Source organism: Cherax quadricarinatus, chromosome 58, assembly GCF_038502225.1.
Source record: "Cherax quadricarinatus isolate ZL_2023a chromosome 58, ASM3850222v1, whole genome shotgun sequence".
Taxonomy (NCBI): domain Eukaryota; kingdom Metazoa; phylum Arthropoda; class Malacostraca; order Decapoda; family Parastacidae; genus Cherax; species Cherax quadricarinatus.
The window spans coordinates 14134868-14150777 of NC_091349.1; the positions used below are offsets into that span (position 1 = coordinate 14134868).

At 44.1% G+C, this 15910-nt stretch overlaps 1 protein-coding gene across 1 annotated transcript in view; it reads right to left on the reverse strand.

Moving 5' to 3' along the window:
- The window catches only part of LOC128698102 (galanin receptor 2b-like), a 774594-nt gene that overhangs the window by 34267 nt on the left and 724417 nt on the right, over positions 1-15910 (reverse strand). Inside the window, exon 6 of the mRNA XM_053790210.2 lies at positions 13030-13244. Coding sequence (XP_053646185.1) covers positions 13030-13244 — 215 coding nt within the window. The remainder of the gene's footprint in view (positions 1-13029; positions 13245-15910) is intronic.

Genomic DNA, 15910 nt, shown 5'->3' on the forward strand with positions numbered 1-15910 from the left:
GCTGAGAGAGTGGTATGAGAGCAACTGAGAAGTTAGGGTAGCTGAGAGAGTGGTATGAGAGCAACTGAGAAGTTAGGGTAGCTGAGAGAGTGGTATGAGAGCAACTCAGAAGTTAGGGTAGCTGAGAGAGTGGTATGAGAGCAACTGAGAAGTTAGGGTAGCTGAGAGAGTGGTAAGAGAGCAACTGAGAAGTTAGGGTAGCTGAGAGTGTGGTATGAGAGCAACTGAGAAGTTAGGGTAGCTGAGAGAGTGGTATGAGAGCAACTGAGAAGTTAGGGGAGCTGAGAGAGTGGTATGAGAGCAACTGAGAAGTTAGGGTAGCTGAGAGAGTGGCATGAGAGCAACTGAGAAGTTAGGGTAGCTGAGAGAAGAGGTATGAGAGCAACTGAGAAGTTAGGGTAGCTGAGAGAGAGGTATGAGAGCAACTGAGAAGTTAGGGTAGCTGAGAGAGAGGTATGAGAGCAACTGAGAAGTTAGGGTAGCTGATAGAGTGGTAAGAGAGCAACTGAGAAGTTAGGGTAGCTGAGAGTGTGGTATGAGAGCAACTGAGAAGTTAGGGGAGCTGAGAGAGTGGTATGAGAGCAACTGAGAAGTAAGGATAGCTGAGAGAGAGGTATGAGAGCAACTGAGAAGTTAGGGTAGCTGAGAGAGTGGCATGAGAGCAACTGAGAAGTTAGGGTAGCTGAGAGAGTGGTAAGAGAGCAAATGAGAAGTTAGGGTAGCTGAGAGAGTGGTATGAGAGCAACTGAGAAGTTAGGGTAGCTGAGAGAGTGGTATGAGAGCAACTGAGAAGTTAGGGTAGCTGAGAGAGTGCTATGAGAGCAACTGAGAAGTTAGGGTAGCTGAGAGAGTGGTATGAGAGCAACTGAGAAGTTAGGGTAGCTGAGAGAGTGGTATGAGAGCAACTGAGAAGTTAGGGTAGCTGAGAGAGTGCTATGAGAGCAACTGAGAAGTTAGGGTAGCGGAGAGAGTGGTATGAGAGCAACTGAGAAGTTAGGGTAGCTCAGAGAGTGGTATGAGAGCAACTGAGAAGTTAGGGTAGCTGAGAGAGTGGTATGAGAGCAACTGAGAAGTTAGGGTAGCTGAGAGAGTGGTATGAGAGCAACTGAGAAGTTAGGGTAGCTGAGAGAGTGGTATGAGAGCAACTGAGAAGTTAGGGAGCTGAGAGAGTGGTATGAGAGCACCTGAGAAGTTAGGGTAGCTGAGAGAGTGGTATGAGAGCAACTGAGAAGTTAGGGTAGCTGAGAGAGTGGTATGAGAGCAACTGAGAAGTTAGGGTAGCTGAGAGAGTGGTATCAGAGCAACTGAGAAGTTAGGGTAGCTGAGAAAGTGCTATGAGAGCAACTGAGAAGTTAGGGTAGCTGAGAGAGTGGTATGAGAGCAACTGAGAAGTTAGGGTAGCTGAGAGAGTGGTATGAGAGCAACTGAGAAGTTAGGGTAGCTGAGAGAGTGGTATGAGAGCAACTGAGAAGTTAGGGTAGCAGAGAGAGTGGTATGAGAGCAACTGAGAAGTTAGGGTAGCTGAGAGAGTGGTATGAGAGCAACTGAGAAGTTAGGGTAGCTGAGAGAGTGGTATGAGAGCAACTGAGAAGTTAGGGTAGCTGAGAGAGTGCTATGAGAGCAACTGAGAAGTTAGGGTAGCTGAGAGAGTGGTATGAGAGCAACTGAGAAGTTAGGGTAGCTGAGAGAGTGGTATGAGAGCAACTGAGAAGTTAGGGTAGCTGAAAGAGTGGTATGAGAGCAACTGAGAAGTTAGGGTAGCTGAGAGAGTGGTATGAGAGCAACTGAGAAGTTAGGGTAGCTGAGAGAGTGGTATGAGAGCAACTGAGAAGTTAGGGTAGCTGAGAGAGTGGTATGAGAGCAACTGAGAAGTTAGGGTACCTGAGAGAGTGGTATGAGAGCAACTGAGAAGTTAGGGTAGCTAAAAGAGTGGTATGAGAGCAACTGAGAAGCTAGGGTACCTGAGAGAGTGGTATGAGAGCAACTCAGAAGCTAGGGTAGCTGAGAGAGTGGTATGAGAGCAACTGAGAAGTTAGGGTAGCTGAGAGAGAAGTTAGGGTAGCTGAGAGAGAAGTTAGGGTAGCTGAGAGAGAAGTTAGGGTAGCTGAGAGAGTGGTATGAGAGCAACTGAGAAGTTAGGGTAGCTGAGAGAGTGGCATGAGAGCAACTGAGAAGTTAAGGTAGCTGAGAGAGAAGTTTGGGTAGCTGAGAGAGAAGTTAGGGTAGCTGAGAGAGTGGTATGAGAGCAACTGAGAAGTTAGGGTAGCTGAGAGAGAAAGGGTAGCTGAGAGAGAAGTTAGTGTAGCTGAGAGAGAGGTTAGGGTAGCTGAGAGAGAGGTTAGGGTAGCTGAGAGAGAGGTTAGGGTAGCTGAGAGAGAAGTTAGGGTAGCTGAGAGAGAGGTTAGGGTAGCTGAGAGAGAGGTTAGGGTAGCTGAGAGAGAGGTTAGGGTAGCTTAGAGAGAGGTTAGGGTAGCTGAGAGAGAGGTTAGGGCAGCTGAGAGAGAAGTTAGGGTAGCTGAGAGAGAGGTTAGGGTAGCTGAGAGAGAGGTTAGGGTAGCTGAGAGAGAAGTTAGGGTAGCTGAGAGAGAGGTTAGGGTAGCTGAGAGAGAGGTTAGGGTAGCTGAGAGAGAGGTTAGGGTAGCTGAGAGAGAGGTTAGGGTAGCTGAGAGAGAGGTTAGGGTAGCTGAGAGAGAGGTTAGGGTAGCTGAGAGAGAAGTTAGGGTAGCTGAGAGAGAGGTTAGGGTAGCTGAGAGAGAGGTTAGGGCAGCTGAGAGAGAAGTTAGGGTAGCTGAGAGAGAGGTTAGGGTAGCTGAGAGAGAGGCTAGGGTAGCTGAGAGAGAAGTTAGGGTAGCTGAGAGAGAGGTTAGGGTAGCTGAGAGAGAGGCTAGGGTAGCTGAGAGAGAAGTTAGGGTAGCTGAGAGAGAGGTTAGGGTAGCTGAGAGAGAGGTTAGGGTAGCTGAGAGAGAAGTTATGGTAGCTGAGAGAGAGGTTAGGGTAGCTGAGAGAGAGGTTAGGGTAGCTGAGAGAGAAGTTAGGGTAGCTGAGAGAGAAGTTATGGTAGCTGAGAGGTTAGGGTAGCTGAGAGAGAAGTTAGGGTAGCTGAGAGAGAAGTTAGGGTAGCTGAGAGAGAAGTTAGGGTAGCTGAGAGAGAAGTTAGGGTAGCTGAGAGAGAGGTTAGGGTAGCTGAGAGAGAGGTTAGGGTAGCTGAGAGAGAGGTTAAGGTAGCTGAGAGAGAGGTTAGGGTAGCTGAGAGAGGTTAGGGTAGCTGAGAGAGAGGTTAGGGTAGCTGAGAGAGAAGTTAGGGTAGCTGAGAGAGAGGTTAGGGTAGCTGAGAGAGAAGTTAGGGTAGCTGAGAGAGAGGTTAGGGTAGCTGAGAGAGAAGTTAGGGTAGCTGAGAGAGAGGTTAGGATAGCTGAGAGAGAGGTTAGGGTAGCTGAGAGAGAAGTTAGGGTAGCTGAGAGAGAAGTTAGGGTAGCTGAGAGAGAGGTTAGGGTAGCTGAAAGAGAAGTTAGGGTAGCTGAGAGAGAAGTTAGGGTAGCTGAGAGAGAAGTTAGGGTAGCTGAGAGAGAAGTTAGGGTAGCTGAGAGAGTGGTATGAGAGCAACTGAGAAGTTAGGGTAGCTGAGAGAGTGGCATGAGAGCAACTGAGAAGTTAAGGTAGCTGAGAGAGAAGTTTGGGTAGCTGAGAGAGAAGTTAGGGTAGCTGAGAGAGTGGTATGAGAGCAACTGAGAAGTTAGGGTAGCTGAGAGAGAAAGGGTAGCTGAGAGAGAAGTTAGTGTAGCTGAGAGAGAGGTTAGGGTAGCTGAGAGAGAGGTTAGGGTAGCTGAGAGAGAGGTTAGGGTAGCTGAGAGAGAAGTTAGGGTAGCTGAGAGAGAGGTTAGGGTAGCTGAGAGAGAGGTTAGGGTAGCTGAGAGAGAGGTTAGGGTAGCTTAGAGAGAGGTTAGGGTAGCTGAGAGAGAGGTTAGGGCAGCTGAGAGAGAAGTTAGGGTAGCTGAGAGAGAGGTTAGGGTAGCTGAGAGAGAGGTTAGGGTAGCTGAGAGAGAAGTTAGGGTAGCTGAGAGAGAGGTTAGGGTAGCTGAGAGAGAGGTTAGGGTAGCTGAGAGAGAGGTTAGGGTAGCTGAGAGAGAGGTTAGGGTAGCTGAGAGAGAGGTTAGGGTAGCTGAGAGAGAGGTTAGGGTAGCTGAGAGAGAAGTTAGGGTAGCTGAGAGAGAGGTTAGGGTAGCTGAGAGAGAGGTTAGGGCAGCTGAGAGAGAAGTTAGGGTAGCTGAGAGAGAGGTTAGGGTAGCTGAGAGAGAGGCTAGGGTAGCTGAGAGAGAAGTTAGGGTAGCTGAGAGAGAGGTTAGGGTAGCTGAGAGAGAGGCTAGGGTAGCTGAGAGAGAAGTTAGGGTAGCTGAGAGAGAGGTTAGGGTAGCTGAGAGAGAGGTTAGGGTAGCTGAGAGAGAAGTTATGGTAGCTGAGAGAGAGGTTAGGGTAGCTGAGAGAGAGGTTAGGGTAGCTGAGAGAGAAGTTAGGGTAGCTGAGAGAGAAGTTATGGTAGCTGAGAGGTTAGGGTAGCTGAGAGAGAAGTTAGGGTAGCTGAGAGAGAAGTTAGGGTAGCTGAGAGAGAAGTTAGGGTAGCTGAGAGAGAAGTTAGGGTAGCTGAGAGAGAGGTTAGGGTAGCTGAGAGAGAGGTTAGGGTAGCTGAGAGAGAGGTTAAGGTAGCTGAGAGAGAGGTTAGGGTAGCTGAGAGAGGTTAGGGTAGCTGAGAGAGAGGTTAGGGTAGCTGAGAGAGAAGTTAGGGTAGCTGAGAGAGAGGTTAGGGTAGCTGAGAGAGAAGTTAGGGTAGCTGAGAGAGAGGTTAGGGTAGCTGAGAGAGAAGTTAGGGTAGCTGAGAGAGAGGTTAGGATAGCTGAGAGAGAGGTTAGGGTAGCTGAGAGAGAAGTTAGGGTAGCTGAGAGAGAAGTTAGGGTAGCTGAGAGAGAGGTTAGGGTAGCTGAGAGAGAAGTTAGGGTAGCTGAGAGAGAAGTTAGGGTAGCTGAGAGAGAAGTTAGGGTAGCTGAGAGAGAAGTTAGGGTAGCTGAGAGAGAAGTTAGGGTAGCTGAGAGAGAAGTTAGGGTAGCTGAGAGAGTGGTATGAGAGCAACTGAACACAAGAATCAAAATATTTTTCAAATAAAATTTATTTTTTTTTAGAACTTATAACATGAAACTATTACTGTTGAATCATTATATTTTAACTTATTCAACCTTATTTTTATACATTTAATGTCCTTAATTACGTACATGTAATGTTTATTGTCCTTGTAATCTTAAGTTAGAATTAAGCTGCATAACTATGGGAAATGTGCTGCATCACCATGGGCAATCTACATACATTCAAGTGTCATCTATTTCTGTGTAAACAATGTATCATTGGGAAATAAGCTTAAGTCAATTTGACTGAGGAGACAGGAATATTACCCATAGCATATAAGTGGTGTAACACATCAGATGGAAGTGGACAGCATCCAGGAGTTGACGGAGAAAAATGATGGTGCTAAGAGAACTGTCTACCACAAAAACTATGGGACCGGACAGTATACCTCGCAGGGTACTGTTTAAGAGGCACAAGTAAGCGAAACTATTACCACTAGATATATCAAGTCACTAGCAACACGAAAAAATACGGGATAGTTGGAAAATCGCAAATGTGATCCATGAACTCATAATGAAGCACTCAGTAAGAGTGCAGCATCACTGACATGTAACCTGTGTCAGATGCTGCAGATGATCAGAGTGAGACTGGTAAGGCATCTGGAAAGGAAGAAATTCAATGAAGAAAACTAGGATGGATTTAGGGAAGCCAAGGCCTGCCTTATGAACTGGCTGGAATTTCAGGACAGAAAATTTGAAATTAGGCAAGAGAAAGGTGAGTGAAGTGCAGTGTTTGAGTATAGGAAAGCGTCCGACAGAGTACCACACTTCTGGTAAGTACTCTAGAGATGAATAAATGAGTGAAGTATCTGATACAGCACCACACTGCTAGGAGGACTACTTTGATGAATCAGTGAGTATTTAACTGACAGAAGACAGAGTGACGGTAAGGCAGGAAACATCAGAAATAATGAGAATAACAAATGAGGTCCCTCAAGCACAGGAAATAAGACCATTACATTCTCCAAAACATATAAATCAGACGACACCACTCTCAGCTGTGGCCTACAGAAAGGCCTAATGCTGATCTCTGAATATATTAGAATAAATATTTACACATGACTGCAGAGTCACCACACAAGACAAGACATTATTTGCGAGGCTAAGAACACTAAGGATAGCAGTGTAACTGACGTGAAAAAGTTATATGGAGATTAGTTGACAAGAGGAGCGCGCCTTCATTTAAAACATGGACACGAAAATACGAATCTCAATGCATTTTGTCTCGATATTAATAATGATCGAAGATCTGAGAAGCACGCATGATGTCGTGCATGCACGCACGATGTCGGGTGCACGAATGATATCGTGCTTGCGTGTTTGTGATTATAATGTAGTTATATTAAACTATGACGGTAAAGGAAGAGTGAATGTTATGAGACAGTGAATGTTGTGAGACAGTGAATGTTGTGAGACATAGTGAATGTTGTGAGACACAGTGAATGTTGAGAGACAGTGAATGTTGTGAGACATAGTGAATGTTGTGAGACAGTGAATGTTGTGAGACATAGTGAATGTTGTGAGACAGTGAATGTTGTGAGACAGTGAATGTTGTGAGACATAGTGAATGTTGTGAGACATAGTGAATGTTGTGAGACACAGTGAATGTTGTGAGACATAGTGAATGTTGTGAGACACAGTGAATGTTGTGAGACAGTGAATGTTGTGAGACACAGTGAATGTTGTGAGACAGTGAATGTTGTGAGACACAGTGAATGTTGAGACAGCGAATGTTGTGAGACAGTGAATGTTGTGAGACACAGTGAATGTTGAGACAGCGAATGTTGTGAGACACAGTGAATGTTGTGAGACAGTGAATGTTGTGAGACATAGTGAATGTTGTGAGACAGTGAATGTTGTGAGACATAGTGAATGTTGTGAGACAGTGAATGTTGTGAGACAGTGAATGTTGTGAGACATAGTGAATGTTGTGAGACATAGTGAATGTTGTGAGACACAGTGAATGTTGTGAGACATAGTGAATGTTGTGAGACACAGTGAATGTTGTGAGACAGTGAATGTTGTGAGACACAGTGAATGTTGTGAGACAGTGAATGTTGTGAGACACAGTGAATGTTGAGACAGCGAATGTTGTGAGACAGTGAATGTTGTGAGACACAGTGAATGTTGAGACAGCGAATGTTGTGAGACATAGTGAATGTTGTGAGACACAGTGAATGTTGTGAGACATAGTGAATGTTGTGAGACATAGTGAATGTTGTGAGACAGTGAATGTTGTGAGACACAGTGAATGTTGTGAGACATAGTGAATGTTGTGAGACACAGTGAATGTTGTGAGACATAGTGAATGTTGTGAGACATAGTGAATGTTGTGAGACACAGTGAATGTTGTGAGACATAGTGAATGTTGTGAGACATAGTGAATGTTGTGAGACATAGTGAATGTTGTGAGACATAGTGAATGTTGTGAGACATAGTGAATGTTGTGAGACACAGTGAATGTTGTGAGACATAGTGAATGTTGTGAGACATAGTGAATGTTGTGAGACAGTGAATGTTGTGAGACACAGTGAATGTTGTGAGGCACAGTGAATGTTGTGAGACAGTGAATGTTGTGAGACATAGTGAATGTTGTGAGACACAGTGAATGTTGTGAGACACTGTGAATGTTGTGAGACACAGTGAATGTTGTGAGACATAGTGAATGTTGTGAGACACAGTGAATGTTGTGAGACAGTGAATGTTGTGAGACATAGTGAATGTTGTGAGACACAGTGAATGTTGTGAGACAGTGAATGTTGTGAGACATAGTGAATGTTGTGAGACACAGTGAATGTTGTGAGACATAGTGAATGTTGTGAGACATAGTGAATGTTGTGAGACATAGTGAATGTTGTGACAGTGAATGTTGTGAGACACAGTGAATGTTGTGAGACATAGTGAATGTTGTGAGACATAGTGAATGTTGTGAGACAGTGAATGTTGTGAGACACAGTGAATGTTGTGAGACAGTGAATGTTGTGAGACATAGTGAATGTTGTGAGACACAGTGAATGTTGTGAGACATAGTGAATGTTGTGAGACATAGTGAATGTTGTGAGACACAGTGAATGTTGTGAGACAGTGAATGTTGTGAGACATAGTGAATGTTGTGAGACACAGTGAATGTTGTGAGACAGAGTGAATGTTGTGAGACACAGTGAATGTTGTGAGACAGTGAATGTTGTGAGACATAGTGAATGTTGTGAGACACAGTGAATGTTGTGAGACATAGTGAATGTTGTGAGACACAGTGAATGTTGAGAGACACAGTGAATGTTGTGAGACACAGTGAATGTTGTGAGACATAGTGAATGTTGTGAGACACAGTGAATGTTGTGAGACACAGTGAATGTTGTGAGACACAGTGAATGTTGTGAGACATAGTGAATGTTGTGAGACACAGTGAATGTTGTGAGACACAGTGAATGTTGTGAGACACAGTGAATGTTGTGAGACATAGTGAATGTTGTGAGACACAGTGAATGTTGTGAGACATAGTGAATGTTGTGAGACAGTGAATGTTGTGAGACACAGTGAATGTTGTGAGACATAGTGAATGTTGTGAGACAGTGAATGTTGTGAGACATAGTGAATGTTGTGAGACAGTGAATGTTGTGAGACATAGTGAATGTTGTGAGACAGTGAATGTTGTGAGACACAGTGAATGTTGTGAGACATAGTGAATGTTGTGAGACATAGTGAATGTTGTGAGACATTGTGAATGTTGTGAGACATAGTGAATGTTGTGAGACATAGTGAATGTTGTGAGACATAGTGAATGTTGTGAGACACAGTGAATGTTGAGAGACACAGTGAATGTTGTGAGACACAGTGAATGTTGTGAGACATAGTGAATGTTGTGAGACACAGTGAATGTTGTGAGACACAGTGAATGTTGTGAGACACAGTGAATGTTGTGAGACATAGTGAATGTTGTGAGACACAGTGAATGTTGTGAGACACAGTGAATGTTGTGAGACACAGTGAATGTTGTGAGACATAGTGAATGTTGTGAGACACAGTGAATGTTGTGAGACATAGTGAATGTTGTGAGACAGTGAATGTTGTGAGACACAGTGAATGTTGTGAGACATAGTGAATGTTGTGAGACAGTGAATGTTGTGAGACATAGTGAATGTTGTGAGACAGTGAATGTTGTGAGACATAGTGAATGTTGTGAGACAGTGAATGTTGTGAGACACAGTGAATGTTGTGAGACATAGTGAATGTTGTGAGACATAGTGAATGTTGTGAGACATTGTGAATGTTGTGAGACATAGTGAATGTTGTGAGACATAGTGAATGTTGTGAGACAGTGAATGTTGTGAGAGACAGTGAATGTTGTGAGACATAGTGAATGTTGTGAGACAGTGAATGTTGTGAGACACAGTGAATGTTGTGAGGCACAGTGAATGTTGTGAGACAGTGAATGTTGTGAGACATAGTGAATGTTGTGAGACACAGTGAATGTTGTGAGACACTGTGAATGTTGTGAGACACAGTGAATGTTGTGAGACATAGTGAATGTTGTGAGACACAGTGAATGTTGTGAGACAGTGAATGTTGTGAGACATAGTGAATGTTGTGAGACACAGTGAATGTTGTGAGACAGTGAATGTTGTGAGACATAGTGAATGTTGTGAGACACAGTGAATGTTGTGAGACATAGTGAATGTTGTGAGACATAGTGAATGTTGTGAGACATAGTGAATGTTGTGACAGTGAATGTTGTGAGACACAGTGAATGTTGTGAGACATAGTGAATGTTGTGAGACATAGTGAATGTTGTGAGACAGTGAATGTTGTGAGACACAGTGAATGTTGTGAGACAGTGAATGTTGTGAGACATAGTGAATGTTGTGAGACACAGTGAATGTTGTGAGACATAGTGAATGTTGTGAGACATAGTGAATGTTGTGAGACACAGTGAATGTTGTGAGACAGTGAATGTTGTGAGACATAGTGAATGTTGTGAGACACAGTGAATGTTGTGAGACATAGTGAATGTTGTGAGACACAGTGAATGTTGTGAGACAGTGAATGTTGTGAGACATAGTGAATGTTGTGAGACACAGTGAATGTTGTGAGACATAGTGAATGTTGTGAGACACAGTGAATGTTGAGAGACACAGTGAATGTTGTGAGACACAGTGAATGTTGTGAGACATAGTGAATGTTGTGAGACACAGTGAATGTTGTGAGACACAGTGAATGTTGTGAGACACAGTGAATGTTGTGAGACATAGTGAATGTTGTGAGACACAGTGAATGTTGTGAGACACAGTGAATGTTGTGAGACACAGTGAATGTTGTGAGACATAGTGAATGTTGTGAGACACAGTGAATGTTGTGAGACATAGTGAATGTTGTGAGACAGTGAATGTTGTGAGACACAGTGAATGTTGTGAGACATAGTGAATGTTGTGAGACAGTGAATGTTGTGAGACATAGTGAATGTTGTGAGACAGTGAATGTTGTGAGACATAGTGAATGTTGTGAGACAGTGAATGTTGTGAGACACAGTGAATGTTGTGAGACATAGTGAATGTTGTGAGACATAGTGAATGTTGTGAGACATAGTGAATGTTGTGAGACATAGTGAATGTTGTGAGACATAGTGAATGTTGTGAGACAGTGAATGTTGTGAGAGACAGTGAATGTTGTGAGACATAGTGAATGTTGTGAGACATAGTGAATGTTGTGAGACATAGTGAATGTTGAGACATAGTGAATGTTGTGAGACAGTGAATGTTGTGAGAGACAGTGAATGTTGTGAGACATAGTGAATGTTGTGAGACATAGTGAATGTTGTGAGACATAGTGAATGTTGTGAGACATAGTGAATGTTGTGAGACAGTGAATGTTGTGAGAGACAGTGAATGTTGTGAGACATAGTGAATGTTGTGAGACATAGTGAATGTTGTGAGACATAGTGAATGTTGAGACATAGTGAATGTTGTGAGACATAGTGAATGTTGTGAGACAGTGAATGTTGTGAGACAGTGAATGTTGTGAGACATAGTGAATGTTGTGAGACACAGTGAATGTTGTGAGACAGTGAATGTTGTGAGACATAGTGAATGTTGTGAGACACAGTGAATGTTGTGAGACACAGTGAATGTTGTGAGACATAGTGAATGTTGTGAGACACAGTGAATGTTGTGAGACACAGTGAATGTTGTGAGACATAGTGAATGTTGTGAGACACAGTGAATGTTGTGAGACACAGTGAATGTTGTGAGACACAGTGAATGTTGTGAGACACAGTGAATGTTGTGAGACACAGTGAATGTTGTGAGACACAGTGAATGTTGTGAGACACAGTGAATGTTGTGAGACACAGTGAATGTTGTGAGACATAGTGAATGTTGTGAGACAGTGAATGTTGTGAGACACAGTGAATGTTGTGAGACATAGTGAATGTTGTGAGACATAGTGAATGTTGTGAGACACAGTGAATGTTGTGAGACACAGTGAATGTTGTGAGACACAGTGAATGTTGTGAGACACAGTGAATGTTGTGAGACACAGTGAATGTTGTGAGACACAGTGAATGTTGTGAGACACAGTGAATGTTGTGAGACACAGTGAATGTTGTGAGACACAGTGAATGTTGTGAGACACAGTGAATGTTGTGAGACATAGTGAATGTTGTGAGACAGTGAATGTTGTGAGACACAGTGAATGTTGTGAGACATAGTGAATGTTGTGAGACAGTGAATGTTGTGAGACATAGTGAATGTTGTGAGACAGTGAATGTTGTGAGACACAGTGAATGTTGTGAGACATAGTGAATGTTGTGAGACATAGTGAATGTTGTGAGACATAGTGAATGTTGTGAGACATAGTGAATGTTGTGAGACATAGTGAATGTTGTGAGACAGTGAATGTTGTGAGAGACAGTGAATGTTGTGAGACATAGTGAATGTTGTGAGACATAGTGAATGTTGTGAGACATAGTGAATGTTGAGACATAGTGAATGTTGTGAGACAGTGAATGTTGTGAGAGACAGTGAATGTTGTGAGACATAGTGAATGTTGTGAGACATAGTGAATGTTGTGAGACATAGTGAATGTTGTGAGACATAGTGAATGTTGTGAGACAGTGAATGTTGTGAGAGACAGTGAATGTTGTGAGACAGTGAATGTTGTGAGACATAGTGAATGTTGTGAGACATAGTGAATGTTGAGACATAGTGAATGTTGTGAGACAGTGAATGTTGTGAGAGACAGTGAATGTTGTGAGACACAGTGAATGTTGTGAGACACAGTGAATGTTGTGAGACACAGTGAATGTTGTGAGACAGTGAATGTTGTGAGACACAGTGAATGTTGTGAGACATAGTGAATGTTGTGAGACATAGTGAATGTTGTGAGACATAGTGAATGTTGTGAGACACAGTGAATGTTGTGAGACAGTGAATGTTGTGAGACATAGTGAATGTTGTGAGACATAGTGAATGTTGTGAGACAGTGAATGTTGTGAGACAGTGAATGTTGTGAGACATAGTGAATGTTGTGAGACACAGTGAATGTTGTGAGACAGTGAATGTTGTGAGACAGTGAATGTTGTGAGACAGTGAATGTTGTGAGACACAGTGAATGTTGTGAGACATAGTGAATGTTGTGAGACATAGTGAATGTTATGAGACACAGTGAATGTTGTGAGACACAGTGAATGTTGTGAGACACAACAGTGAATGTTGTGAGACACAGTGAATGTTGAGAGAGACAATGAAACTGTCACTCTCACCTTCGAACTCTGTCCATCTCATTCTTCTCACATCTTCTCACCTCCAATCCTCCCCGTAATCTCCCCTCACCTTCCACCCTCCTCTTCGTATCCCCCCCTCACCTCCTGGAGGCGTTAGTAAGCGCCTTGATGTTTTTGGTCGATTTCCAGAGTTCCCTGATGACAGCTGTATAGAAGATGATCATGAGGAGTGCCGGCACTACGAACAACACCAGCAGCTGGTATGTTAGGAACACCAGTGACTCCATCTGCTTGCAGTAGTAAGCGGTTACCCACACACTCCGTGACGGGTCGGTGTAGATCACTGTGTCGATGTCCTGAAAGATGGGGAAAAGTTAGATAGTGGCTAGGTGAAAAGAAGGAGGGATATTCCAGACTAGGTGAAAGGGAGCTGGAAGATGGGGTGGATAGTTGAGGCGAGATAGCTAAGAAAATAGCCTCTTTGCGTCCTTTCCAGGGATGGTATGTACAACAGGAGAATCAACGGTATCATCCCAAGGACGGGATGTACAACAGGAAAATCAACGGTATTATCCAAGGGACAGGAGGTATAACAGGAGAATCAACAGTATTATCCCAGGTACGAGAGGTACAAGAGGAAGATCAACAGTATTATCCCAGGTACGAGAGGTACAAGAGGAAGATCGACAGTATTATCCCAGGGACGAGAGGTACAAGAGGAAGATCAACAGTATTATCCCAGGGACGAGAGGTACAAGAGGAAGATCAACAGTAATATCCCAGGGACGGGTGGTACAAGAGGAAGATCAACAGTATTATCCCAGGGACGAGAGGTACAAGAGGAAGATCAACAGTATTATCCCAGGGACGAGAGGTACAAGAGGAAGATCAAAAGTATTATCCCAGGGACGGGAGGTACAAGAGGAAAATCAACAGTATTATCACAGGGACGAGAGGTACAAGAGGAAGATCAACAGTATTATCCCAGGGACGAGAGGTACAAGAGGAAGATCAACAGTATTATCCCAGGGACGAGAGGTACAAGAGGAAGATCAACAGTATTATCCCAGGGACGGGAGGTACAAGAGGAAGATCAACAGAATTATCCCAGGGACGAGAGGTACAAGAGGAAGATCAACAGTATTATCCCAGGGACGGAAGGTACAAGAGGAAGATCAACAGTATTATCCCAGGGACGAGAGGTACAAGAGGAAGATCAACAGTATTATCCCAGGGACGAGAGGTACAAGAGGAAGATCAACAGTATTATCCCAGTGACGGGAGATACAAGAGGAAGATCAACAGTATTATCCCAGGGACGAGAGGTACAAGAGGAAGATCAACAGTATTATCCCAGGGACGGGAGGTACAAGAGGAAGATCAACAGTATTATCCCAGAGACGGGAGGTACAACAGGAAGATCAACAGTATTATCCCAGGGACGGGAGGTACAAGAGGAAGATCAACAGTATTATCCCAGGGACGGGAGGTACAAGAGGAAGATCAACAGTATTATCCCAGGGACGAGAGGTACAAGAGGAAGATCAACAGTATTATCCCAGGGACGGGAGGTACAAGAGGAAGATCAACAGTATTATCCCAGGGACGGGAGGTACAAGAGGAAGATCAACAGTATTATCCCAGGGACGGGAGGTACAAGAGGAAGATCAACAGTATTATCCCAGGGACGGGAGGTACAAGAGGAAGATCAACAGTATTATCCCAGGGACGGGAGGTACAAGAGGAAGATCAACAGTATTAACCCAGGGACGGAAGGTACAAGAGGAAGATCAACAGTATTATCCCAGGGACGAGAGGTACAAGAGGAAGATCAACAGTATTATCCCAGGGACGGGAGGTACAAGAGGAAGATCAACAGTATTATCCCAGGGACGGGAGGTACAAGAGGAAGATCAACAGTATTATCCCAGGGACGGGAGGTACAAGAGGAAGATCAACAGTATTATCCCAGGGACGGGAGGTACAAGAGGAAGATCAACAGTATTATCCCAGGGACGGGAGGTACAAGAAGAAGATCAACAGTATTATCCCAGGGACGAGAGGTACAAGAGGAAGATCAACAGTATTATCCCAGGGACGGGAGGTACAAGAGGAAGATCAACAGTATTATCCCAGGGACGGGAGGTACAAGAGGAAGATCAACAGTATTATCCCAGGGACGGGAGGTACAAGAGGAAGATCAACAGTATTATCCCAGGGACGAGAGGTACAAGAGGAAGATCAACAGTATTATCCCAGTGACGGGAGGTACAAGAGGAAGATCAACAGTATTATCCCAGGGACGAGAGGTACAAGAGGAAGATCAACAGTATTATCCCAGGGACGAGAGGTACAAGAGGAAGATCAACAGTATTATCCCAGGGACGGGAGGTACAAGAGGAAGATCAACAGTATTATCCCAGGGACGAGAGGTACAAGAGGAAGATCAACAGTATTATCCCAGGGACGAGAGGTACAAGAGGAAGATCAACAGTATTATCCCAGGGACGGGAGGTACAAGAGGAAGATCAACAGTATTATCCCAGGGACGAGAGGTACAAGAGGAAGATCAACAGTATTATCCCAGTGACGGGAGGTACAAGAGGAAGATCAACAGTATTATCCCAGGGACGGGAGGTACAAGAGGAAGATCAACAGTATTATCCCAGGGACGGGAGGTACAAGAGGAAGATCAACAGTATTATCCCAGGGACGGGAGGTACAAGAGGAAGATCAACAGTATTTTCCCAGGGACGAGAGGTACAAGAGGAAGATCAACAGTATTATCCCAGGGACGGGAGGTACAAGAGGAAGATCAACAGTATTATCCCAGGGACGGGAGGTACAAGAGGAAGATCAACAGTATTATCCCAGGGACGGGAGGTACAAGAGGAGGATCAACAGTATTATCCCAGGGACGGGAGGTACAAGAGGAGGATCAACAGTATTATCCCAGGGACGGGAGGTACAAGAGGAAGATCAACAGTATTATCCCAGGGACGAGAGGTACAAGAGGAAGATC